The 26,441-nt window shown below is 37.4% G+C and overlaps 1 protein-coding gene and 1 long non-coding RNA gene across 3 annotated transcripts in view; one reads left to right on the top strand and one right to left on the bottom strand.

Annotated features, from left to right (window-relative positions):
- llgl1 (LLGL scribble cell polarity complex component 1) overlaps positions 1 to 26,441 on the bottom strand; it is a 35,599-nt gene that overhangs the window by 5,296 nt on the left and 3,862 nt on the right. Inside the window, exons 3-17 of one of the 2 annotated variants that reach the window (XM_052551915.1) lie at positions 16,778 to 16,859; positions 16,526 to 16,656; positions 16,270 to 16,413; positions 12,953 to 13,115; positions 12,509 to 12,644; positions 11,337 to 11,391; positions 11,100 to 11,254; positions 10,240 to 10,457; positions 9,622 to 9,689; positions 9,203 to 9,356; positions 8,345 to 8,449; positions 7,164 to 7,456; positions 3,642 to 3,795; positions 3,388 to 3,529; positions 22 to 305 (exon numbers count right to left, since the gene is read on the bottom strand). In XM_052551915.1, coding sequence (XP_052407875.1) covers positions 22 to 305; positions 3,388 to 3,529; positions 3,642 to 3,795; positions 7,164 to 7,456; positions 8,345 to 8,449; positions 9,203 to 9,356; positions 9,622 to 9,689; positions 10,240 to 10,457; positions 11,100 to 11,254; positions 11,337 to 11,391; positions 12,509 to 12,644; positions 12,953 to 13,115; positions 16,270 to 16,413; positions 16,526 to 16,656; positions 16,778 to 16,859 — 2,284 coding nt within the window. The remainder of the gene's footprint in view (positions 1 to 21; positions 306 to 3,387; positions 3,530 to 3,641; positions 3,796 to 7,163; positions 7,457 to 8,344; positions 8,450 to 9,202; positions 9,357 to 9,621; positions 9,690 to 10,239; positions 10,458 to 11,099; positions 11,255 to 11,336; positions 11,392 to 12,508; positions 12,645 to 12,952; positions 13,116 to 16,269; positions 16,414 to 16,525; positions 16,657 to 16,777; positions 16,860 to 26,441) is intronic. The other variant, XM_052551916.1, reaches the window with a different exon arrangement.
- Positions 15,002 to 18,165, top strand: LOC127953021 (uncharacterized). The gene is made up of 2 exons (XR_008153093.1): positions 15,002 to 15,241; positions 16,199 to 18,165. It is a non-coding gene; the product is annotated as an uncharacterized LOC127953021 (long non-coding RNA).

The following is a 26,441-nucleotide window of genomic DNA, read 5'->3' as shown; positions in this document are numbered from 1 at the left end:
TTTACTTGCGAATAACCCAACCTTAAACTGCTCCTCAGAAACAATGAGAACAGAGTGGCTGCCCTGCATGTCTGGGGCCTTGGCCAGATCTCTGGAGACTTCGTACGGCTCCGGCAGAGGGTTCCCTCGGCCATCCAGCACAGCGATGGACACCACTGGAGCTCTGTGCATGAGCTGGATCTCCTTCCCCAGCAGCGCCTCCACGCTCTGCTCAGAGAACTTCTCCTGCGAGGGGACGTCCAGAGCGTATGCGTACACGGAGCCAGAGTTCGTGCCGGCCCACATTGTAGGTCCGTGATGCGTTCCTGAGTAACAGAGGAAAAGTAATGCTGTCAACCAGGTGGCCTGCAGCCATAACAATAAATGTTAAGATCCTGGAGTCTCATTTATAAAACTCATGCATGCCAGTTCGATAGATATGGTTTTACTTTATATATAAAAAAATAAATAAAAAAAAAGTGATTTGTCAACGTCATTTTTAAAAAGCAAACACTGACACTGACATACTCTTATATAGAGGGGTACATCTCAGTGTTCAAATGTCGACAGATTGTGAGACTTTTACATTTAGTTTAACATTTGGCAAGTGCAAAAAAAGTTAACATTTAATAATTACTGGACTATGTCTTACAATTCATCTTTCAGTTCATCTTTTCAATTCATCTTTTTACTATTGATGATGACAAAATGAAAATGAATGGAACTAAAGTATTCAAATGTAGTGTAAAAAAAGGGAAAAAAACTGAACAGACTAAGCATGAATGGGTATGTCATTATTAGCATATTAAGAGCATTAACATAACGACTGAGGTCAGTAATTGATTAAGAAATTCACTTTTATTCATGAAACATATTAGACTGATCAGAAAGGCTTTAAGAGAAAATACATTTATAAATGTTAGAAAAAACTATTTTTTATTTAATGCATGTCTCTTGAAAACATTGCATATTTTATGAAACAATTATTTAACACCAAATTTAAAATGATTTCTGAAGGATCATGCAGCATAACAGCTACTAAAGATTCAGCTTTGCCGTCAAATGAATAAATAACATTTTAAATGTATTAAAATACTCATCTTTTATTTTAAATTATAATTGCAATAGTCACATTATTATGGGTTCTTACTGCATTTAAGATCAAATAATACAAGACTTCTTTCAACAATGTAAAAAATAAAATAAAAATTGTACCAACCCCAAACTATGGCTTAAGCAAGCATCGTTTTGAAATAAAGGATTGAAAAGAACATGAATCTTGATCTTCCAGCGAGTGTTTCCCAATCCTGCTCCATGTGCCCACCCTAGCTCTGGATCTGTTTTCTAACATCTGAATCAACTTACCAGCTTATTAGTAGCACTCTCCATGACCTGATTTGGTGGCCTAAGTATTTTGTGAGCACATTTTTTAGTTTTCCCTCTTCAGTCAGCACAGCTGTTTCACACAATAGTGACCTAACCTGACCCTATTATTACGTTCCAATAGCAAACCACTCACACTCATAACTGCACAGTACAAATGTAAAAGTTATTCCCCAATGACTGTAAACCATTTAAATATACTGCACTAATAAAACAATACTACTTTGTTCAGAACTCCCTCATGGAAAATTCGGCTCTCCACAAACACGATTGGATCACAATTGTGCAAGAGTCTGCTTGAGTCACGAGGTCACATACTGGAAGATGAGGGAAATGGGGCTTCCTCGTGCCTGTGACCCAGGCAAGGTAATATAAAGTGACAGCCTAAATCATTTCAACACACAAACGTGGGCGAGTGTACAGCAGCCTTGATCAGGTTAAACAATATAAAGCCCAGGACAGACAAAACTCAGATTTGGAATCGGATCAACAGCAAAACTGATATCAGCATGGTAATTAAAAATAAAGATTTAATACAAAAATGTATACAATTGATAAAGTCAAACTATTAATTCAACCAGAATAATTCACAAATAATGTGAAATTTGTTTCAAATTGTGAAACTTAAACTACTTCAGTCTGTGGGCATCGATTTTAAGTCTTTGGTTCTTTTAATTGAGATGATTTTGGCTTACATTTAAAAAAAAAAAAAAACACCAATTCACGATCTCAACAAATTAGAATACTTCCTAAAACCAATAAAAAAAAAACATTTTGTGAACTGTTGGCCTTCTGGAAAGTATGTTCATTTACTCAATACTTAGCAGGGGCTCCTTTCGCTTTAATTACAGCCTCAATTCGGCGTGGCATGGAGGTGATCAGTTTGTGGCACTGCTGAGGTGGTCTGGAAGCCCGGGTTTCTTTGACAGTGGCCTTCAGCTCATCTGCACTGTTTGGTCTCTTGTTTCTCATTTTCCTCTTGAAAATAGCCCATATATTCACATCTGTGGTTCAGGTCTAGTGAGTTTGCTGGCCAGTCAAGCACACCAACACCATGGTCATTTAAATCAACTTTTGGTGCTTTTGGCAGTGTGGGCAGGTGCCAAATCCTGCTGGAAAATGAAATGCAAAAGGAAGCATTTAAGTGCTCCAAGATTTATTGGTAAACGGGTGCAGTGACTTTGGTTGGACCACCACCGGCAGATGACATTGTTCCCCAAATCATCACAGACTGCGGACACTTAAAACTGGACTTCAAGAAACTTGGGCTATGAGCTTCTCCACAATTCATCCAGACTCTAGGACCAAATGCAATGCAAAACTTGCTCTCATCTGAAAAAAGGACTTGGACCAATGGCTTATCAAGAGGAATACGACAACTGTAGCCTAATTCCTTGACTCGTCTGTGTGTGGTGGCTCTTGATGTCTTGACCCCAGCCTCAGTCCATTCCTTGTGAAGTTCCCTCAAATTCTTGAATCAGTTTTGCTTGACAATCCTCATAAGGCTGAGGTTCTCTCTGTTGTTTTCTTTCTTTTTCTTCTACTCAACTTCCTGTTAACATGCTTGGATACAGCACTCTGTGAACAGCCAGCTTATTGGCAATTCATTTTTTTGACTTACACTCCTTGTGAAGGGTGTCAATGGTTGTCAAAGACCATTTTGAAGGCTCAGGAATCCTTTGTAGGTGTTTTTAGTCAATTAGCTGATTGGCGTGTCACCATATTTAATTTGTTGAGATTGTGAATTGGTGGGTTTTTGTTAAATGTGAGCCAAAATCATCACAATTAAAAGATCTAAAGACTTAAACTTCTTCAGTCTGTGTGCATGTGAATTTATTTACTACATGAGTTTCACAATTTGGGTTGAATTAATAAAATGAACTTTTCCTCGACATTCTAATTTATTGAGAAGTACCTGTAGAGATGTAAATGTCAAATTCAGTTACATCAAAACTAGTCACTAGTAAAATAGCTGCACTGTCTGAACTGTGCCATATTTGAACCCTCCTCCCCCACAGGACTCACCATCTCTGAGGAAAGTGTCAGCAAAGCAGAGGCAGCGCACCACTCCAGACAGAGAGTCGTCTGCAGAGCGGGGCTCAATCCGTCTCTGCACTGGCGTCACCTCAGCATCATGCTCCGCCAACTGAGCGTTGGCCTCCTGCACCTGAGGAAGACAAGATGAGCTTCTTTAAGGAGACTAATAACCAACATCCCCTTCAATCACAAGAACCTGTAACATGGTAATGCATGTATATGGGGTTTCTTTAGACACTCACTTTACTGGTGGGACTATTAACCACAACACGTTTCTTCCCCGAGACTCTGCTCTTCCGGATTCTTCTGAAGGACTGGCGCAGGGATTTCTTCAGAGACTTCACTCGAGACAGCGGGCCCTCCATAGCCAGAGAGTCATTGGGGTGTAGAGTGCACCTATGGAAAAATGCAAAACTTTCTTTTACAGCAAAGTACAGTCAAACAAAGTCAGATTTTTTTATTATATTCTATGAGGTTATTTTTGCACTGTATCTTTACTGTTATTATAGTTTTATACAGTTATTTTTAGAGTTGTTCCGATTCCGATACTAGTATCGGAAATATCTCCGATACCACAACAAATTCTGGCATCGGCATCGGCGAGTACATGAACCCATATACCGATCCGATACCATTTTCTTAAAAAAGACCTAGTTATGACCGCAAGCTTTGCCTAACCGCTGCACGGTTCTTCTTCGCTGCTCAAAATGCATTGAAAACACAGGAAGTTGTGCTGTGTTGCCACAAGCAACCCCTGTTTAGAGCAGCGAAGAAGAAATGAAAACGCGTTAGCAGCCCTTATCTATATATGACTGGATCACTCATCACATTCTAAACTGCCAAAAGACAGTGAAGCCGCTTCTATATTATAGATCAGTGGTTAGCAGTATGTCTCTGTAGTACCGGTAGTTACAGACTCTCGAGTATATTCAGTACCGGCAACTGCGTTCAGTCGCTTCCGTGTAAGTCAAAACGCAGGGCTCCAGACAGTAGCCGAATATATACTAGTGTCTGTGAATATTAAACTGCAAAATACTATTTAAATATTACTCCCGCAAAATCTACATCTCTGTGGGTGACTGGCACAGATGCGCGAGAGCTCGCTGTTTTGTAGTCTCTGCTGTGTGTCATGAGGACACGAACGCATAAACCGTCACTTCATGAGAATTTACCGTTTCATTTGAGAATACTGTCATATCATAAACACAGACACTCAAAGATCTTCATGGCAGCCCATTAAAATAAATGTTTGGTTTACATGAGTAAATTGACAATATATAAAGCTACTGTTGTAGCCTACAGTAATAATAATACATCTCTATAATAATAATAATTATGCCTAGATGGTTGCTTGTTTTTTACTTGTTTTTTACTTGTTAGAGATTATCTGATTAATAGATCTTTTTTTATATTCCTAGACTTATTTGTTGCAGTTTTTTTTATACAGTTATATTGTAAAACTTAAATACCTTTTTTAGTTTGCGGTGTTAGATTTTTGGCTGCATTTGAAGTTCTTTTTTGCATAAGAAAATAAATAATACTGTCAAATTCATGTTAGATAATAAAAATACTGTAATAAATACAGTAGTTCACCATGTATTTGTTCATGTTTTATTGAGGGATCTGTCTGAAGCACACCATAAAAAAATTCTAGCAATTTACACAGGGCTAGTAGTATATACAGCTGTATATACAGATATACACCCAGGTATCGGATCAGTACTCGGTATCGGCCGATACCCTGAGCCCAGGTATCGGAATCGGTATCGGGAAGAGAAAAAGGGTATCGGAACATCTCTAGTTATTTTATACAGTTATTACTATTAAAAATACTTCTAATAAAACATTACTATATTATTAATTATCACTTATAAATTAATTTAATTCATTTAACACATAATATATTAATAATTATAAATTAAATTAGCAGTAAATTACTTTAATAAAGGTATTAATAATAGTAATATAATTATACAAATATATTTTGTATATTTAATACTAGGGCCGGGACTTTTAACGCGTTAATTGAGATTGATTAATTACACAAAAAATAAGGCGTTAATTAAGATTAATTAGTTACAGAAAAAATTCCCGCATTTTTAATAACATATTTTTGCACCGCGGAATGTTTCTCACTGGATGAGTTTTGGCGGACCGATTATACTGGAGCACCAACTAGCGTTCGCATATCACCCCAGCACACATTGAGCCTCAAGTATCACCTCAATGCAAAACATATAGCAGCTAGCGTGGACTTTACACTTTATGTTGAACTATGTATTATTTTGTTGGTGCAACTGGCAGTTTATGTTAAACACTTTATTGTTTTGGCCAAGGTTATTGAGGGTTGGATGTTATGGCCTCTGAAGCAACAGAGAGAGGTTTTCTAATAGTCAGGGTTTCCAATGTTCTGAATGTAATTGACAGTATTGTGTTTTACTTTAAAAAAAAAACACTTTACAGAAGGTTCCAGCACCTATAAGCTTCCTGAATTTCTGAAATGTACTATTTCTAAATTGTTTCTAAATATGCTATTGCTACACTTAAATGGCAAAAATTGCACTGGTCTGCTAAACTTGGTTGAACAAAAATAAACAATATTTTGTTGCTTAAGCTTATGTATTCAGTCATTATTCAATGGTATAATATAAATCCATGTGAAAAAAAATTACTTCTCACTGTTCTCAGGTTATTATATGCGATTAAAATGCGATTAATTTCGATTAATTAATTACAAAGCCTCTAATTAATTACATTAATTTTTTTAATCGAGTCCCGGCCCTATTTAATACATTTCTTTTAAATAACATTTCTGTATTACTTATTAACTTTAAAGTAATTTAAATGTATGAAATATTGTAAATAATAATAATAAATTCATTTGATTGTTTAAAATAAATGTATTATTTAAAAATGTATTATTATTATTAATAATAATACCTATTAAAGTGATAAAATTGTATTATGCATACAATTATATATTTGTTGTTGCTAATATAAATACATTTCTTTAAAACAATAACTTGTATTATTATTAATACTTTTATTAAAGTAATTTAAATGTATACGATTATATCTTTGTTCTTGTTAATAATAAATACATTTCTTTAAAACAATAACTTGAATTATTATTAATACTTTTATTAAAGTAATTCAAATGTATAAAATTATATTGTTGTGGTTAATGATGGTAATAATAAATACTTTTAAATAATTATACTTAATTTCCTTAAAACAATAACTTATTAATAATAATAATAATAATTTATTGTTGTTAATAATAATTTAATATGTTTAAACTACTTTAACAAAAGTATTAATGATAAATAAATAAAAATCTTTAAGAAATGAGTCAATCATCATTATAATATTATAGTTTTTGCTGTTAACAATACATTTATAATTGGGCTGGTTATTATAAGCAGATGCTGAGTATGCAAGAATATTATATAATAACAATTAATGGAATACACATGCAATACATTTCCACTTTCTTGTTAATTTTTTTATGTTGGTGTCATTAAATAATGTCAAATTTAGTTGGAAATGCATCTATGAATGAGACATGCTCATCGACACAATCATGTTTTAATTAATTCTGCTATTAAATAGCGTTCATTTAAAAAAAAAAAATCAAGCCAACCCCAATTCAAATAACTTGAATCTCTTCATAGCAAAGGAGATAAATCTCTTTCAATTTGAAGCACAGATTAACAAGCATTTGGCAAAGTAACACAGCAGCTTTGAATGGCACCACGAGTTACCTCGCCAGCACTGGACTTCGCCGATGATAGTCAAAGAGGCCAAAGCCATGACTGGTGCCAAAGGCGATGAGGTTCCACTCTGCGTGCAGGGTTACTGCAGTAACGGCCGCGGGGGGCATGCACTGCACCAGGACAACCGGCTGGAATCCAGGAGCAAACACTACTGAGCCGCTCTTAGGAGGCAGCCGGTCATGACCCTTCCACGTGAAACCCTCTCGGTCCTGGAGCAGGTCCACCGTGGCCACATCGATCATGTGATCAGACTTCTCATCGCTAAGAACCAGAACTATAACCTGTGAACACAGTATGGGTTACAACATGATCACTTATTTTTGAGAAGTCAACACAAACAACACACAAAAAGCATTCTTGTAGCTTCACATATTTACTGTTGAAGCACTGATGTCACTTGGACTATTTTAATGAAGTCTTCACTACCTTTCGGGGTCTTAAATGTGGTAGTTGTGTTGCGGTCTCTCTCTCAAATATCTTAATTTCTGTCTGAAGATGAACAAAGTTCGTACGGGTTTAAGATAATTTAATAAAAGAATTTAAATATTTGGGTGAACGGTCACTTTAAGAGGTTATGAGGATTCATTATGGTTAGGTTGTAGCATTTTTAGACAACACACAGCAAAAACGGTTAAAGCTAACACTTCCGGTCTAGCAGTATATGGGAAAGGAGACCAGAGGCAATTTTATTGTATTTTTTTTCATGGATGTCAATGGAGGAGAGGCTTCATGACGCTATATAAACAGCTTTTTAGAGGAAACTTAGCTTATCGTTTAATAAATCGACATCCTATCTGCTAATCTTCAACATGTTTTACACCAAACAATACTTTTAGATTGAACTAGGTTTAGAGTTTACCACAAATGTATTTTTTTTTTTTTTAAGAGAAGTCACTGACTTTTTGCTACAGGCGAGATACAGCTTACTCCACTTTTCCCATTCATTCCTGTGGGATCCGTAAACGGCGAATGAGTGTCGCACAACTGAAATAATGTCAAGGCTGTAATATGATTGGTTATTAAGGGACACGTGATCCAAGTTAGCCATTACACTTTCTCCAACAGTAAGTAATAAAGACCCTCTCATCTCCCTATAGTAAAATAATCTCTGACAAAGCTAGCCAACTAAAAATATATTTGCATTAATCATTAAAAATTAGTGATCCTACTTGTCCGGCAGTTCCAGCCACCACCAGTTTTCCGCTGTATTTACAGACGCTGATCTTCTGGATTGCTAGTCTGGGATCATCACTGTATGGGTCAAAACAGCCCACCTGGAAATAAATGAAAAGCAAACACGGACTGTTATTCTTCTTCATCAATTCTTACAGCTGCACAAACAGAGCTGCAATATCCCTTTTATGAGGGACGTTTAGTACAAAAACACACCTGAGCCAATCAAGTCCAACAAAATATCTTCCACATCCCAAAGAAAAGTAAAAATACCGTCTATACAGTCTTAAAGAAAAAGCTTCAGCCATATAGCTCCACACATTATGAGCAATATAATGCAATCTGTAACCATATAAGACTGCATTTCCTTCCCCTCTAGACACATTGACCCTCAATAACGTCTGATCCCAGCCAAACAGCTGCGGACAAAGACTAGAACAAAGAAAAGAAGAATGTGCATGTTATGAGAAAAACAAAAGCAACGCAGAGGTGCCATCCAGAGCAGCAATGTGCTTCATCTTCAGCAAAGTATTTCAGTCGTCAGACAGACAGTCTGCTTTAAATTAAGGTGCATAAGGAATCGAGTCCAGTGTGAATCCCAAATGCTAAAGTGGGCCACGCGCCAGACTGCAGTTGGTGTTTTATGGAGAAGCTGAAGAAGAGGAGAAGGAATTAGGAAAACAAAAAAAAACAGAAGGGAGAGATCAAGAATGTTGCTAAAGCTTCCCTTGTTTTGAAAGAAAACAGTGAGTAAAGTAAACCTAAATAAAATAATGTCCCGGTGTTCAGCTGATGTGATTTAAGCTTTGTTTTAAAAGTCAAAGAAATCATCAGATCTGCCATAAATCCCTGACCTTTCTGAAAGGAGGCCATTCCTCCTCCCCGGCCTGCGTCAGGCTGTCGTTGTGCTCGCAGTCCGTCTGAAAGATGTTGGCTGTGCTCAGCTTGTACAGCGGTTTGAGCGACACTCCTGACGCATCCCAGAAACGCACTGTACCATCCTCATGACTGACAAAAGAAAACCAATACAAGCAGACATCATCCTGACAACTGATCCAAATAAACACAAATGTCTTCATTCAAGCCTGTGGGACGTTTTATCAAAACACTGAAGAAAAAAATGTAAGAAGCTGTTCAGATAACTTAATTTTTATGCTCATTAGCGATGTGAAGAATAAAACAAAATACATTTAAATTAATTATAATGTAAATAAATTAAAATGTAAATAAATACAAATTTAAATGTAAATAAATAAAAATTAAATAAACTCACCCAGTTAACATCAGTTCTTTCTGCTTTGGATCAGCTGCCAAGTTTTTCCCTCCACATATTGGCCAATTCTGTCAAAACACAGAGGGGAAAAAAAACACACTCAGGGCGGCCACTTAAACAAAAAAAACTAAAACATCTGGCAAACTTTAAAACGCTAATGAAATAACATTAAATAAGAACTTTGATGCTGGTTTGTGTCTTTTTGGTGGTTGTGAAGTAAAATCCATTTCAGAAAGACTAAGCTATTAAATCCAAAAATACAGTACGAGCGTGCTGTATTAAATCAGTTCATTTATATAACCCTGACAAAAAAAATGAAGGGTGGCGTTTGTTTTATAATGATAATGTTATACACATAACAGATGTTATACTAATTGCAAATATTTACTGAAGTGAAAGAAAAACGATGCGCATGTAAAAGCATGAAAGCCAGCTATATGTCAGTTATGGAGATGTCAACACATCATTTTACACATTCTCCAGAATTTGCAAGTGGATTTTAAATCCATTCTGACCAATTTGCTGTTAAACCAAAAACGAGGACACGTGTGAAAAAAAAAGAAAAAAAAAAAAAGTGCTAGTTTTGAGTTTCTGTATGGGGTCTTTTAATTCAGCCACCTCATAGTCCTGCAGTGGACACTGCTGCTGGCCCACACTGACCACTCTCTCCCACAGTTTGGGCGGCACATTTGAGATGTGACATGAACAGGTGACGGCGGAGGAGTGCAGAGGAGCCAGATAAGGAGCAGGGACAGTGGGCCAGCCAGCCATCTGAAGATCAATCACTACCAGCTCCTCTTCCAAAAGAACCACAAGCGCTGATGGGTCATCAAATTCTGCGAGGCACAAAAATAACTGAAGTCCATGCACAACAACAACACAAAATAAAAACATTTAGCATACACATGTAGCATCAGTGATTTATAGGACACTTGTTACATGAACAGCTCCGCAGAACCAACCTATTATTATTATTTTGCAGAAGCAAAATAATAATAATAGTAGTAATAAATAATTACTATACATTATTCTTCAACAACAATAATCACCATCCACTATTGAATAATAATAACAATAATAATAATAACAACAACAACAACAACAACAAAAATAATAATAATTAGTAGTAGTATAATAATATTATTAAAAGTATAATGATAATAATAAATAAAGTAGTAGTATTAAATAAATATAAATATATTATTACACAAAAAAACCACCATCCATTATTAAATAAATAAATAAATAAATAATAGCTGTTATTGTGATTTAGAGATGTTTAAAAACACTAGGTAGATCATGTTGTATAATAAAACAGTTTGGAGTACAACTTTCAGCAAACTGAATCTTATTATGATCGATCCTGAAGTTTGAAGTTATGAGCTCAAAATAAGAGTTAGGGCAAACCACCCACCCATCTTTTCAGCTATCAGCCCAAATCTTTAAACATTAAAAGGCCCCATGGGCGGCCGGCTCACCCTTCTCTCTGGCTGTGCAGTGAATGGTGAAGAAGTCGATGACACGCGAGGTGAAGTCCAGGGTGACGTGGCTGCTGTCCTGGAGGATGGTCAAGCAGTGTCTGTCTCCATAGCTGGCTCTGGGCATACCGCCACTGAACAACACTAGAGGAGCTCTACAGACACAGAGGAGACCCTCCTGAGAGAACGAAAACATGCCATCATGGGATTTCATTTCTCACACATTACAGCACGCACCCGGATTCTGTTGTCCTCCACAGGATCTTGTTCACGGCTTTGCAGGGAAAGGGGCCTGAGATGAACAACACAAAAATGAGGAAAACAGAAAGACAAACCGAGTTTAAGGGAAACCACCAAAACTACAGAAATCTTGGAAGAGTACAGGGTAAAAACTGGAAAATATCCGTAGTTCCCCCAAGCGGTTTGCATCAACAAACCATCAGCTAATAGTGAAGAGTGCATTTGAGGTTTACGATCCCTTTAATAAGTCTGGAGAAGGATTTTAATGGCCTATTACAAAAGTTGAACGGACTCTAAGCTTTGGTATAGAACAACTTTTACTGGCATTGTGCAAGTTAAGCAATCTTTACAGCATGACCAGTCGTCGATGAGCTTATGGCTACTGGAATTACTGTACCTCCATTAAAAACAGCCCAAAACAGGAGATGCATTTACAAGCATGTTAAATGTTTCATTTCGGCCAGAATAAAACGATAGCGAGTCTTAAATGTAAACACTTTAGTCTGACTTGTATAGTAATAGCGATTACAGCTTTGCTTTGTCCAACGTTTTTCCATTAATCTGACAACGATAGGCCTCAAAAGTTTGGGTTAGTAAGATTTTTCTTAAGGTTTATGAAAGATAGCTCTTTCAACCACCAACGCTCCATTTATTTGGTCGCTACTACAGTAAAAAACAATATACGAGTAATAGTGTGAAATATTAAAAAAATATGGAAAAAAATCATATCTTAATCAAGATTTTAAAATGCAATTCATTCCTGTGATGTTCAGCAGCATTACTCCAGTCTTCAGCATCACATGATCCTTCAGAAATCATACTAATATGATTGCCGCATAGTTGAAAACTGTTTTTGCGACAACTAATGCATTTTTTTCAGGATTCAAGTTCAAAAGAACAGCATTTATATGAAAAAAATGCCTTAACTGTCACTTTTGATCAATTGAATGCATCCTTAATGAATAAAAGTAGACATTAAAAATAAATAAACATTTTATCTGAGCCCAAACTTATGAATGATAGTTTACACTTGGACAGACAGATGGAAAACGTAACTTGACCATTGTAATTGCACATGTAAACAAGCTTACTGCTAACAAACAATCTGTGTGTGTGAGAACCAAAGAGAAAAAGGGAAGGGTGTGTAACTGGCATGTGTTATGGCTCACCATATGGTATGGTGGATGAGATGGGGTCATGAGTGCAGGGATTGCTGCTGCTGACAGCCCACACCATGTATCCGCCATCACTATGGGAACTAACAAAGCTGTTTCCGGACCGTTCCCAGACCAAACTCTCCAGCTGCTGCAAGAGTGACAGTCCCACACAATACACAGCGTCAGAGAACGACCAAAGATGATGAAGGGAAGTCAAAAGATCCGAGTTAAACCAGCTGGACATCTTAACTTTTAAGCACTGATGATTTGAAGATGGAATTAAAGGAGTTTTTATGAACCGTGGACAGATCTCTTGACCTGATCACTTTTGAAAATATTTGACATTTACAGAGACTTTAAAACACTGAAGTCTATGATTTTATATCAATTCATTGCATTTCAACCACAACCCAAACGAGTGTTGAAAACCATTTGAGAAACATCAAACAAACCCACCTGCTTTCCCAGGAACAGGTTGTCTACATGCCGACAGTTGAGGTCCCAGAGTACAACCAGACCTCTGCTGTAACCAATGAGGATTTTATCAGAGTCTTGTGGATGTTCCTGCAGGGACTCCACGGGCCCCAATGATTTTCCACACTTGTACTCCTCTGGAACGCTGAAAAGGGGAATAACCAGACATGTGAATGACTTTACAAATAACAAGCTGTAATTCAGAAGATTCAGGAAACCAACAGACTGATGACAAAACCAAGTACTTCGCTGCACAAAGATGTATGGGAAGATGTATCCTCTTTGTAGTCCCACCCAACTGCACTTCTGTTTGGAGAAGAACCCCAATCTGAGGACACACTACTTTGTACCAAACCACACTAGCAAACACAGAGCACTAGTGAAGTACAGAAAACCTTTACAGCAAAACTTCACTCGGCACTCTTTCTCATCCGAATCAAATGCAGGCTTGTGTGGAAAAGCATTTTGCATGGAAAAATGTGCAGGTCTCAGGGTTCAGCGAATGATGAATAAACAATGTATCGAACATTTGGTAACAATTACTCTTGATTCATGTTTGCAAAGTCTAACGGGGTGAACGGAAAGAAAACACAAAGTTCAATAAACAAGTCCAAAAAAAAATATCAGTGGTTTCAATGCAAAAATAACACGGCAGAAGTTGACAACATTATCAGACGCTGACATGCCTAAATTCAGTTTGAAAGTCAGACAAACGATGACCAATCAAAAGCCACAGTCCGGGATTCCTCCGTGGCTGTGGCATGGATTCAAGAGCTGGAATGTGCATGGTACACCCACAGAGTCGGGATGAGATGCAGCAATGAAGGGAAAGAGGAAGAGAGGAAGGCGCTTGGAAAAGAAGGACTGGAGTAGTCCTCTGGTGGCTTGGTTTAGGATGAGAACAGCCAAAAGAAACAACTTTCACACAAACAACATGAGGGTTTTACAAGGAAATCACTTTAAAATTGTCAAAGTTAATGGAAGATCTTGCGATTTTAGATCTTAGATAATTTTATAAAAACTGAAAGTGTGCAGGACGAGGCTATAAGGTTCTAATGAGCTGAACTATGATTTCCAAATGGTCTTTGCAAGATAGATAGATAGATAGATAGATAGATAGATATACACACACACACACACACACACACACACACTAATACAATCATTATGAAATAATATAAAATAATAATTTAAAATGTTAATTAATCTGAATATTTAATTATTTCAGACATTAATAATAATAATTAGGTTTCATACTTGCAAGCACACCATTTGTAATCATAATAAGTATTCTGAAGAAATCAAAACTCGCATACATGCCAAGCTAAAGTAGTCCACATTTGAAGTGGATCAAAACCTTTCATCAAATTTGTCCTAAAACCAAAACAATACCCATTCTTGTCTTCAAATGTATACTACATTAGATGCCCCCATGTCTTATGAAAAACAATTCACAATGCTTTTTTTTCTACTGAGCCACAAACTATATTTTGGCATTCCAGATCCTGCTGATTCCCAAAGATGAGTGTGCAAAGCTCATATCCCCCATTTTAAACACCTCCTCGGGCTGGGGCCCCAAGAGATTTGGCACTTGGTACAAAAGCATTTTGTTCAGTAGTTTCCTGGCTGACACATACTTATTACCAGTGGCTCAGATAGGATGCCCATTAGCCTAAATTGTGCTCAGTTAATGAGCAGTTCAAGGTCTCTCCGAAGCAGATGAACCACCCAGGCTATATCTGCAAAAGAGCACGCCGGGAAAGCTGTAATTTATCTGAGAGTTAAATAACGTCTTTAAAGAGTAAGATGAATAGTTAGTGTGATTTCCTGCCTTGTAGCAGACATAAATACAGCCTTTAGGAAAAACAAGTTTCTTATTATTAACGAAAAGTGTATTATCTTTACAATAACAAATAGATAGCAGCAGCTTAAAAAGATCCCATCAGATCACGGGGATCGAGGTCTTTCTGAACTCCAAACGTCTAACTGTTGCGGTGAGAAGTCTGGGCCTTGGCAGTGGGACAGGAAAGCTCAAGCTACATATAACCTACTGACAGAGTAACAGACAGCCACAGCTGGGGGCAAGAAGGGGCGCATCAGGAACTTTGATTCGTTCCCAGTTCAAAGTGTATGAGAGAAGTGTGACAAAAGCGGTTCGGATGGGGCCAAAGGAGGGAAAGAAAATAAACAAAAGGTCTTGCTGCAGCTTCATTAACCTCAAGCACAGTCCTCTCAGATGGGGTGGGAGTCCCCAAATGCTTATTTTATGAGGTAAGTGTTGTGGAATCTGCCTGCACAGCCATCTTTATTAGAGTCCAGTGTAGACGTCCTGAGTCACAGAGGCTTAATAAAATACCCGCTGTCCCCTGAGAAACATTTAGAAAATCCTTTTCAGAGTGGTTGCAGACAGGGTTAGGGTTATACTAATAAATGAGTTTATTCTGCAAGGATGCAGTGAACTGATCAAAAATGAAGATATATAAAAGACATTATATTTTTACTAAGGATTTCCAAATTTGGATTCAAAGAATCATGAAAAAAAAAATGTATTACAGTTTATCAAATATCAAAATATCTAGCAGCACAACGGTTTTAAGATATGAGAAATGTTTATTGAGCAGCAAATCAGCATATGTGACCCTGGACCACAAAACCAGTCAGAAAGGTCAATTCTTTGAAATGGAGTTTTATACATTCATACATACATCTGAAAGCTGAACAAATAAGCTAACAAATCAAAACACTGAGAAAATCACCTTTAAAGTTGTCCAAATTAATTCTTAGCAATGCATATTACTAATCAGAATTTTTAAGAAAAAAAAAAAAAGATAATTTTGACCTATACAATGTATTGTTGGCTATTGCTAAAATTATAGCCCCCTAGCGACTTAAGACTGGTTTTGTGATCAAGGGTCACATATCAAAAGGATTTCTGAAGGATCATGTGACACTGAAGACCGGAGTAATGATGCTGAAATTTCAGCTTTGCCAAAGGAATAAATTAGATTACATATATGATAAACAAATAGACAGAAAAGTTATTTTAAAATTATTTCACAATACTGTAGTTTTTACTGTATTATTTATATATTTTTTACAAAGAAATGAAGCCTTGGAAGGCATAAGAGACTTAAAAATGTTAAGTGTAATATAACTGAGATTTCAGTTTTACACATGCACATTTGAACAGAGCCCCCCCAAAAACCTTGCCTTTTCATACTCCTGCAGCTATAGTAAAGTGGTAACATCTGGATGAGCTGATGACATGACAAGGTCAACACTGGAAGGGCGGCTCTCACCTCTGCATGATCTCATCCTGGAACAGCGACTTGTTCAGCAAGGTGAGGGTGGGCAGTTCCAGGAAGTGCACCCCACCACCTTCAGTGCCCAGAGCAAGAAGTTCACAGCTCAGCTTCAACAACATGACGGTCACACGTGTCGCACTACACAGGAGAAGAAACCAGCATAAAGGTCATAGTTTGGACAAGATGATAAAAGGCATCACACTAAGCAAAATGTGAGGAAATGCAACCAGAATAAGGAACAAAACCTTACCTGGTGCTCTCGATGCCTGGCCTGCCAGGCAGGTTGAAGCTGTGAACCTCCACCAAATGAGATCGGTTTTCTCTCTGCACAATCTCCCATAGGTGAATGGTGTTATCATCCAACAAAGAAAGTATCCTTCCCTATAAACAGAAAAAAACACATCTCATATGGTTTAAAAGGCACAACCCTACCGTTCAAATGGCAACTTTCAAAATAAAAGCCAACACCTAATAAGCTACAATGACTGAAACATGGTCTTACCTGTCCATAGAGAAAGTGTATCTGAGTGACGGCAGCGGTGTCTTTATGAAGGCCAGTCATCTCCACCCCAGGAGCCCCATATCTTAATGCGCAGTCAAGGGAACAATCTTCAGACTAGGCTTTCATAATCTATTATGGAGTCAATTATAATTTTCAATTGATCAAATATTAATTCTTACTCTCTTAAAGAAAAAAAAACATGCTCACTATACACACTGTGGATTTAAAGTAATGACTTTACTTTAAAAGTATTGTGAATTAAGGGGCGGTTAGATTACAGTTTACAAGAAATATCTAATGCATAAGATTAAAAACCTAAATTTAATGTCTAGCATTTGATACTGTCACAATATATCAAGCAGGCCCATACTTTTATTCTTGTTTCTTTCAAAGGGAAATCAAGCCAAATCAAAGCTAAATGTGAATGTTGTGAAAAATATTCATGAAGCAACACTGTGTAATGACTCAGGAAACAGAGGATTCTCTGAGGGAATTAATTATAATTGTATAATGCTCATTAAACAGCCCAGTGAACTACATACTAAGAACGGAGCCAAAATCTAATCAAAAGGATTGGCCTACACTCAATCGGATCATAAATGTCTCCAGAATAAGCAGATATCTCCCACTTCTCTTTTTCAGCTTGACATCAGCTTGACATCAACAGCAGCTGGCAAAGCTGATCGTGATTTTCTTGAAGAGACGGTCGCTCAAATGATTTCTGGACTGCTATTGTGGTCTGCTTTTCATTACAAAACTACACAGCCTTCCACTCTCATAACAAAAGAGTGGATATCTAGGTCAAATCTGATCCACGTAAAATGATCCAAACTCTGCAGGAAGAAAGAGACATCCTCAGAATAACGAAACTCAGTAGGCCTTTAAAAGTAAATCTGTTTTTTTTTTTTAAGAGCATGAGTGCACTATGCATATTGCATACCATTTAATGGTATGTATCATGCAAAGCATGCACTTAACAAGACCCACCATACTGTCAAAAATGTGCAGTATACAACCCCAACAACACTGTGTTAGATACCATATTTCACAATGTAATGCCCCATACCGGACCATCTATTCCAGCTTGATGAATAATAAACTGAACGTGTTTAACAAGTGCTATTATTTGACCAAAGAGCAAAAAGATAAATGCATTCCCACACAATACTGAACTAAAGTATGCTGAATAACAGAAACATTACATTTTCAAACAGCCACAAGTTTCATGCATTTTGTGTTTGTTTGTTTATTGAGGGGGCAATGTTGGCTCACTTCAAGAAAAAAAATGAAGAAATTATTTAACGACTGAAATTTTAATTGTGTAAAGTGTTCAGACTTCATCCAAACGTTTATTATTTATTGTTAAATAAATATTCCTTATAATTCTTTATTTTTTATTTTTTTATAATAAATACTTTCAAGCGAGCATTTTCATTATATTGACCCAAATGTTATTGTTTTTTGGATTAATTTGGAGAGGGTTGGACTGGACTCATGATTTTGAACACAAGCTATTTCTCTCTGCAGACTTGCTCGTGAGGCAGGGTAGGTACATCGGATTCAGACTAATGAGAAGAGCTGCAGTCACGGTGCGAGGGGAGCACAGGACACACTGTCAGCTCCACTGAGTCCAGAACAAAAGCTCAGACTGTGTGGCAGTGCCGCACGTCACCCAGCCACCTCACACGCAGCGCTCTGAGAGCCACTTCAGCTGCTGCCTAATCAAGCCCATAATGTCTTACACAACCAGGCCCTTGAAACAGCACCCCAGACGAACTGCTCCATTCTGAAGTCCCCTTGGTTTCCATGGCAGCATCTCGATTATGTCACACAGGAACAGGCATACATGTACTGTTATTTGCAGAAGGGGCTCGTATGCCCCAAAAAACGCTACATTATGAAAAGGTCAAAAGTTGGAAAACATGTAACATCTCACACCAATTATCCATAACCCAACATGAAATGTAATGTTAACATCTCAGACAATGTTGTTCATCAGATAATGATCATAAACCCAAAAATAATCAATCAATAATTACTCACCCTCTTGTCGTTCCGAACCCGTAAAACCTTCGTTCATCTTCGGAAACACAAATGAAGATATTCTTGTTGAAATCCAAGAGTAACTGACACATTCAAGGCCCAGAAAGATAGTAAGAACATCATAACATAAAATAGTCCATGTAACATAAAAATACATGGACAATTTTAACAATGTACCTCTACCGTGGTAGTCACACTGCTGTCTATGCAGGGCCAGAAAGTTCTCAGATTTCAACACAGATTTGGAATGACATGAGTGTGAGAGTAGTAAGAGTAATTAATGATAGTAGTGAGATAAAGTAGACCGTAGCAAAATAACGTTTTATAAATAATATAAATGCACTCGTGTAGTAAAGCTTCCTGTAACTTCTATTAATGCATTTGATATTTGCTTTTAATCAGCAGTTCTTGTCTTCCCTGGGAATCAAACCCATGACCTTTGGTGTTGCAAGTACTATGAGGTAGGACATGAGCTAAAGAATAATTAAAATAATAATAAGTTACTACTAATGTTAATATTCTTCTTTTTACAAGGATAACCCTTTGATCAGCTCCACTCCATTAAGGATTATGTCATGCTTCTGCACAATAGGCAGAGAAAAAGGGAAGACAGAGAAAGGGGGAAAATGGATACAATAAGTGAGGTGAAAAAAAAAAAAAGTCGTACACCAAAAGAAGGTCCAAGCATAGAGCACAGAAAGATGTGTCAAGCATGTTGGGAGTGCAGGGCCTCTGTGTTGAGTGTGGGAATTAAACTGAGAAGTAGAAACATCTGTGAAGTTCTCACACTAAGCTCTGATTACTCTACAGGTCATTAACATGAACAGAGAGCCCCTGTCATTTTTTCCCCCGCAAAAACTCCCCCTACAGTCAATAAAACAAGAATTAAACCCTCCTTTCTGAGCCAACCCACCTCAGTGCATTGCTAATGGTGCGGAGAGATTACAAACCACGAGATGGCTGCTTTTTGAGCAGGCACAGCATGGTTTTGGTTTGTTGACATGAGGAAAGAAAGGGATTTCCTGTTTGTGGTGAACCATTTTTTAAGATTCATCATGACCCGTTTGACAACTCTGACACATGCAGGTTTTTATGTGTTGGACAAGCTAATTTGAGAGACCTTCACATCCTCGCTCACAGCGTCTTTCAGACATGCTCTGAATTCTGCATTCAGAATTAATTTCCTTCAGCTACATGTCTCCCGTGAATACTAGTGTTTCCACTGGAAGTAACAAGCAGACACTAAAAACAGAACCTGATATTCTCAAGACACAAAAGAACATGAATTTTAAGATAGTGACGGCATCTAGGATTACTTGAGAAATTTCTTTTCTCAAGTAATCCATGAAAGTCAAACTAGTATTAGATGCCAATAAGACTCCGCAATGCAAATTAATTTGATCAAAATTACCAATTTTATAGCCAAAGAATACAGTTTACAGTAATGTAAACAGAAACAGATCATAGTCTTTACAAACTTGAAAATGTTCCTTTTAAATTACTAATCTGGATATCGAGTACCTTCAGGTTTAGAGATATAAGAGAAACTTTTATTGTATAGAAAAAAAAAAAAATGTACATTTTACATTAACATTCTTCCTAAACATCTCCATTTGTGTTCTACAACAATATCAGGAGTTCAGAATTACATAAGGGTGAGCAAACAACAAATGTAATTTGGCATAACTCTTGTGAAAATGAAACTCTTACTTGAGGAAAAAAAAAAAAAAAAAAAAAAACACTACTCAAAAGAATTTAAAGGGATATGCAACCCTAAAAAAAATATTATCATTAATCACTTACCCCCATGTCGTTCCAAACCCATAAAAGCTTCGTTCTTCTTTGGAACACAATTTAAGATATTTTGGATGAAAACCCGGAGGCTTGTGACTGTCAAGTAAGTGCACCTCAGTCGTGGTACTGCTGGCCCGAGACTCAAACCCACAACCTTAGGAGTCAAACTCTCTAACCACTAGGCCACAACTTCCCCTTTATGTCCCCACTGGGGATATCCGTCACACCCTTGAGGTGTTCGTCCAATCACAACGTACTGGAACACACCTCACTTTTCAGACCAATGAACTTTGTAAAATATGACGTCTTTCAGAAAGGTGTGGCATAGAGCAGCAACAATAATGTACAGTATTTGGAAAATAATGTGTTTCTTGAACCGCAAACAGCGTAAACATTTCATTACACCAAATGCACAAAATAATATTCTTTTTAGCAACATCATAAGACACCTTTAACATTTTGAAATGTACAGTCTACTTTAAAAGCACAACAAAAGACTAAACCAATGATTGAAAAGTACTTTAAAGTAAAACATTTAATTTTGACATTATAAACGGCACTTAAGTGAAAGTGGTCATGGTACACTTTAAGTATACACTTAAGCGGCCTTTCATTAGTAAGACTTATAATCCGATGCACATTCAATGCAATTAAGCATACATTTCCCATAGGAAACAACACATTCAAAATAAATTACGTAAATTCATCATTATCCAAATAATATAAATATTTAGCCACACTATAGCTACTCTCCACCCTCTCCATTACCACAAAAGAGTTTTAACATCTCAAAGTCATGTAACAATCAGAACTCCCTTCCAGGGCCCCAGACTGCTCTTACAACATAAGCCAAACACACTCTTGGAGGTCCTACGCTGACCATCTCCCCTCCACATAGTCCCAACAATGCCCAGCAATTACTCACTCAAGCGCTAACAACTAGTTAGCAAAGAATAATGCAATTTCACGGTCTGAATAGTGACAAACAGCAGACACTGTGTCCAAAGTCTAATGCAGTAAACATACGTTGTCCTATATTGAAGAGACAAACCTAAGTAATTATGTGGGTTTTCTCTAAACAAGAAAAAAACTATTATAAGTGATGCCTATTGTATGAGTCATTGAATGGACGAAAACCAAACCGGTTTATGCTAAAACACAGTATCCACCATTTCTGAAATACTAAGTCACTTGTTAACCTCGTATAACATTGCTTAAAAGTATCATCTGATTTGACATGCATGAACGCAATCTAAAATTCCTTCTAAAAGTAAAGAAAAAGCAGCAAATGATGAAATGCTTGGCATACAGCAGCTCCAGCTGAACTTTGGCTTAGCAAGCCGTTCTAGAAACTGTAGTTCTTGCAACAAAGACTGAACCGTGAACTTTGTGTTACCCATAGTGCATGGCCATTTTCAGTTCATGTCACAACTGATTAGACTGACTGGAAGGAGATTCCTACGCCAGTTCTGCTTATTTCTAAAACAGGCAAAGGTCCTTTTAAAAGAAGCCACAGGCGAACCCTTTCCCATCCAGTAACTTGCCACAATTTGTAAATAAATTGAGACCCTTTAAGTAGAAAGGTTTGGCAGCAATGAGCATAAAACAGAATTCAATGAGTCTTCTTCACTATTCGAGTTTCCAAAGGTCTATAGATTGCTTACTGGCCGCTGAAGAGCACTACGGGGGGAAGGGGACTGATTTTGAGCTCCCTGTGTGTGTCCGTGAGGCTCACAACAGAATACTAATGGCTTTAGGCTGAGACACATGAGAGAAAAGATATGCAAAGAGACATTTCAACTTCCCTCAGCAGCACCATCTAAAACCATCGGGAAGAAACGGCTCCAGCAACCGATAGAGCAGTTATGAATGAACCTATGAAGAGGCGTTGGAGTGTTTCCTCAGCTGTGTTCAATCAGAAGAGAGGACATCCCAATGCGAGAATGTGAAATGTGAGAGCATCAGTCTTTCTTGAGGCAATCTGCCAAACTAAAAGTTGTGATAAGGCTATGCCTCTAGACCAGACAAATGTCTGAGTGTTTGCAGTGGCATAGATGCAAACTCCCTGGCTCAGATCAGAGAGCTGCAGTAATGCCGCCGGGAGAGGAAAACAGATAGCTAGCGCTCTAGGATAAGAGTCCATGCATACAGATCCACTTATCGCTTGATCGAGAAGACAACCGATGATAGGAAAGATGACGGACATTTTGAAGATCTACCAAGAATTATATGAACACAGCACATTAGTTGCACAATTAACACAGAAGAGCAGCTCTAGACATTAATGTGTGTTTAGTAATATTCTTGGCAGATGCTTAATACCAAATACAAAGAAATGCATTAAATTAGGAGGCCGAAAGACTCTGTAAGGGTTGTTCTGACTAGTCAATTAATTTTCCCACTAATGTTTTTTGATACTGGTCGTGACAACCCTGGGCTTGTTTCACACATGAAAGCAGCTTGCATTTATTTGGCATGTATACAGATTCAATAGTTACGTTATTCGAACAGCCCACCTCAGCAGCTGCATAGGGTAAGGGTGAGTAGTTAGGTAATTGTAGTCTAGATTGCAAAAGATTGTGTTGATAAACTGGTCTATAGTTTATAAGAGGAAAATGTAAAAAAAAAAAAAAAAAAAAAATTAAAAAAAAATAAAGAAAATGAAAAGGATGGTGGATTAATTCACTCTTCGCAGCAAGTTTGATTGACAGGTGATCTGACCAATCATAATGCCGAATTGGCCATTTTGTCTGAAAATGGTGTGTATATTGGAGTCTTTCTGTGGTTGAAATAAGGTACCTTCCAATGTTCATTCATGTTTATTTTGTGCTATAATAAATAGTAAAGAGGAAGAAATGGTTGGTTATCAGGCAAGAGACAAAATTTGAAAAGCAGAGACTTTGTTTCGTACCAAAAGTAAGCTGCTCTGTCTTGTCTGTCTGCTTGTTGTCACTTTCCTCTTTGCTTTGGGATTTATTTTTCACTGCGTGAGAACCAGAGGTGTGGCGTGAGAGCACCATGGCTTGTCGGATGTAGGGGCGGGTCTTTGCGTAGGGTCAGTTAACAGTGGGATGTAGATATGCTGCTCCTCCGTAGATTAGATTTCATAAAATGCATGACTCTAATAATTTCCTTCTCACAGACTAACAATTTAATACTTTACAGCTGTTGCTTGAAGAAATAAACATACTGCCAAATACATTGCCTTTCATAAAAACTTGCCATTCTCACACTGAAACAAGCCATCCATCCGAATCTTACAATTCTGAGGACTCTGGGAATTTATATGAATGCATCTCTGAAGGGAAATAAATTTGCAATGCCATTTTCTTTTTATCCTATCTCCATCTAAGTCTTTATAATTTTGACTGAAAATGGTTTAAATGCTGAACTGTAATGGTATCATTTTATAAGACTTGTCAAAACTTGAATTATATGAGCTATAAAGTTGCTTAAATCATCGTTTTTAATAGTCATTTTATGGTTTAGCATATTACCACAGACATTGGAATTGTCTCAAAACCACAGATATCTAAACACGTAATTCTATTCCAATATCAAAATATTTTCAACTACTGATCCAAAAAACTCATCTTAAAGCAATTATTTTACTGTATTAAAGATACACTCTGTAGTGTTTTTAGCTCACGTTATCATTGCTGTTCTTTGTGTGCTATAAATACTGATACCACAGTGGTATTAGATGCTGCACTGCCATCTATTGACGTGGATCAGCACATTTTAAATAGTAAATTAAACTGATACTATTTTAATAAGAGTTTTAGAGAACAGTTTACACAATTTTCCTTCCCTGTCCAACAAAAATAGAAACAACTTGGACATCACTACTTAGGGATTTTATCTTTTTATCTTGTGTATACGATAACCAACAAATGCTATACACGGGACCTCTTTTCGTTGCAGCCGATGATCATTCATATCCATTGTGATATCGGAGTATAAATGGCGTCTGTTAGATGAGGTTAATGAGCTCTAATGCGCACTGAACAAATGAGAGGGGGGGGGGGGCATAGTAATGACAAAAATTCATTTTTAGGACCAGACCGCACCTCATTTTAGAACAGCCACAACCGACAACAGAAGCAGCATTTCTGACAGTTACATGGCTCAGCCTGCCAGACACTGTCAATCACGAAAGCTGTCGCTTCTAAAATCTGAAGCACATCCTGATTACAAGCCTGCTCCAGCGGTGGCCCGGGAAACCATTTCAAAAGACGTCTTTGAGATGAGGACCAGCAACAAAAGTGCAGAGGAATGTCTTCTGTCAGCAGAGAGTGAACTTAGGGCACAGCCACATGCATTCTTTAGGAGTGAACCCCACACTTCCAACAGCTCCTCTGTCCCAGCAGTCCCATTACTTTCCACTTCGCCTTGCTAAAACCCCCTCGTCTGTCCTCCCCTTCAGCCTTAAAATATAGTACCCACCCTTGCGCCTCAATTTGTGGTGGCAGCAGAGACACATTTATGATCAGACAGGCTCCTATTTCATTGAATGCTCACTAAACTGAGGCCAAGAAACAAAAGGCAACAGTAAACATCTCATTTAAAGGCAAGCTTTCAAAAGGTCAGCAAACGTTTTATATAGGCTCATAAAAATGGTTGGATTTTAAAGTTTATTCAAAATGCCCATAGCAGTAATAGCATAAAAATACTTAATTTCATAACACACCCCGATTTCCATTTTTTAGTTAATCAGGAATGTTTGCCTACAAATGGCTTGCTAATATCTATCTGGACCTTAAAATACAATGGGAGAAACAATCTGATCATTTTTATCAAGCACACACCTCAGCTTCAGGTACTTTAATGGAACAGTTAATGGCTTTGTCGCATAATAAATGAATCCAGAGCTTCTGCTAATGATGTCTTTGAACAAACTCTGATGACAGCACCCTTGATCAGACGCACCTCAGACTTGGCCGTTCTGACATCTGACGTCGAGACGACCCGGGCTGTAGAGCTATGCACATCACAGCAATCTAGCCTTTGATGTGCAAACCACACATCTGGAGCTGGAACCAATCCAGATAAAATGGAGCTTATCAAACCACAGAAGCATTCCAGTTTTCTCAAAACTAATGAAGGAAGCACTGACAGCTTAATCAAATAACTCCACGGGAACTGATAAAATGCTGTACGACTGTATGCTGTGTTCAATTTATCAGCTTTTCATAAAGAACTTGCTAGTCTTTTGATCCAGCAGGATATGGCTATTGATTCAGCCCAAGTTAACATGACCCATAGGAATGAATTAAAGACAGGAGTGCAGAAAGACATAAGCAGGGCAACATGGAATCAACAGATACTGTATAATTCAGCATATACACACAGAACTGGAAAGACCTTAATTTCAAAACGAAGTGCACATCCCCCACCGATTGCATGAATGTTAATTAAACGCAAAGTGTAAGAATAGTTCATGTGTAAATGTCAGCTCATGTCAAATTAACAAGTTTGTTGGTGGGCAAAACTTTCGTGTCCCGCATTGCTTTTCAGCTTTGACGCACTTCAAAGACTGCATGTAAACACAAATAGCACAACTTGTCTGTTAGACTCAGAAGTACTTCACAATACAGAAAACATCTATTGCAACTTTAATGAGGTGTTCGAAAAGAGTCAGTGTTTCAAATCAGTCTGACAAATCCTTATTTGAATGAACTCACTAAATCCAGCTACTGAACCAACATATGACTCACTAATGTTCCATGTCAATGATTTATTAATTTAATATAGCCATAAAGCTGCTCTTGCTGCAGCATCAAGAAAGAAAAAAAAAGTATATTTTCCTGTTTATCTGTATAGCTTA

This window comes from Carassius gibelio, chromosome B3, assembly GCF_023724105.1.
Source record: "Carassius gibelio isolate Cgi1373 ecotype wild population from Czech Republic chromosome B3, carGib1.2-hapl.c, whole genome shotgun sequence".
Classification (NCBI taxonomy): domain Eukaryota; kingdom Metazoa; phylum Chordata; class Actinopteri; order Cypriniformes; family Cyprinidae; genus Carassius; species Carassius gibelio.
Note: the sequence above shows the minus strand (reverse complement) of the source record. Positions and strands in the feature narration are given on the sequence as shown.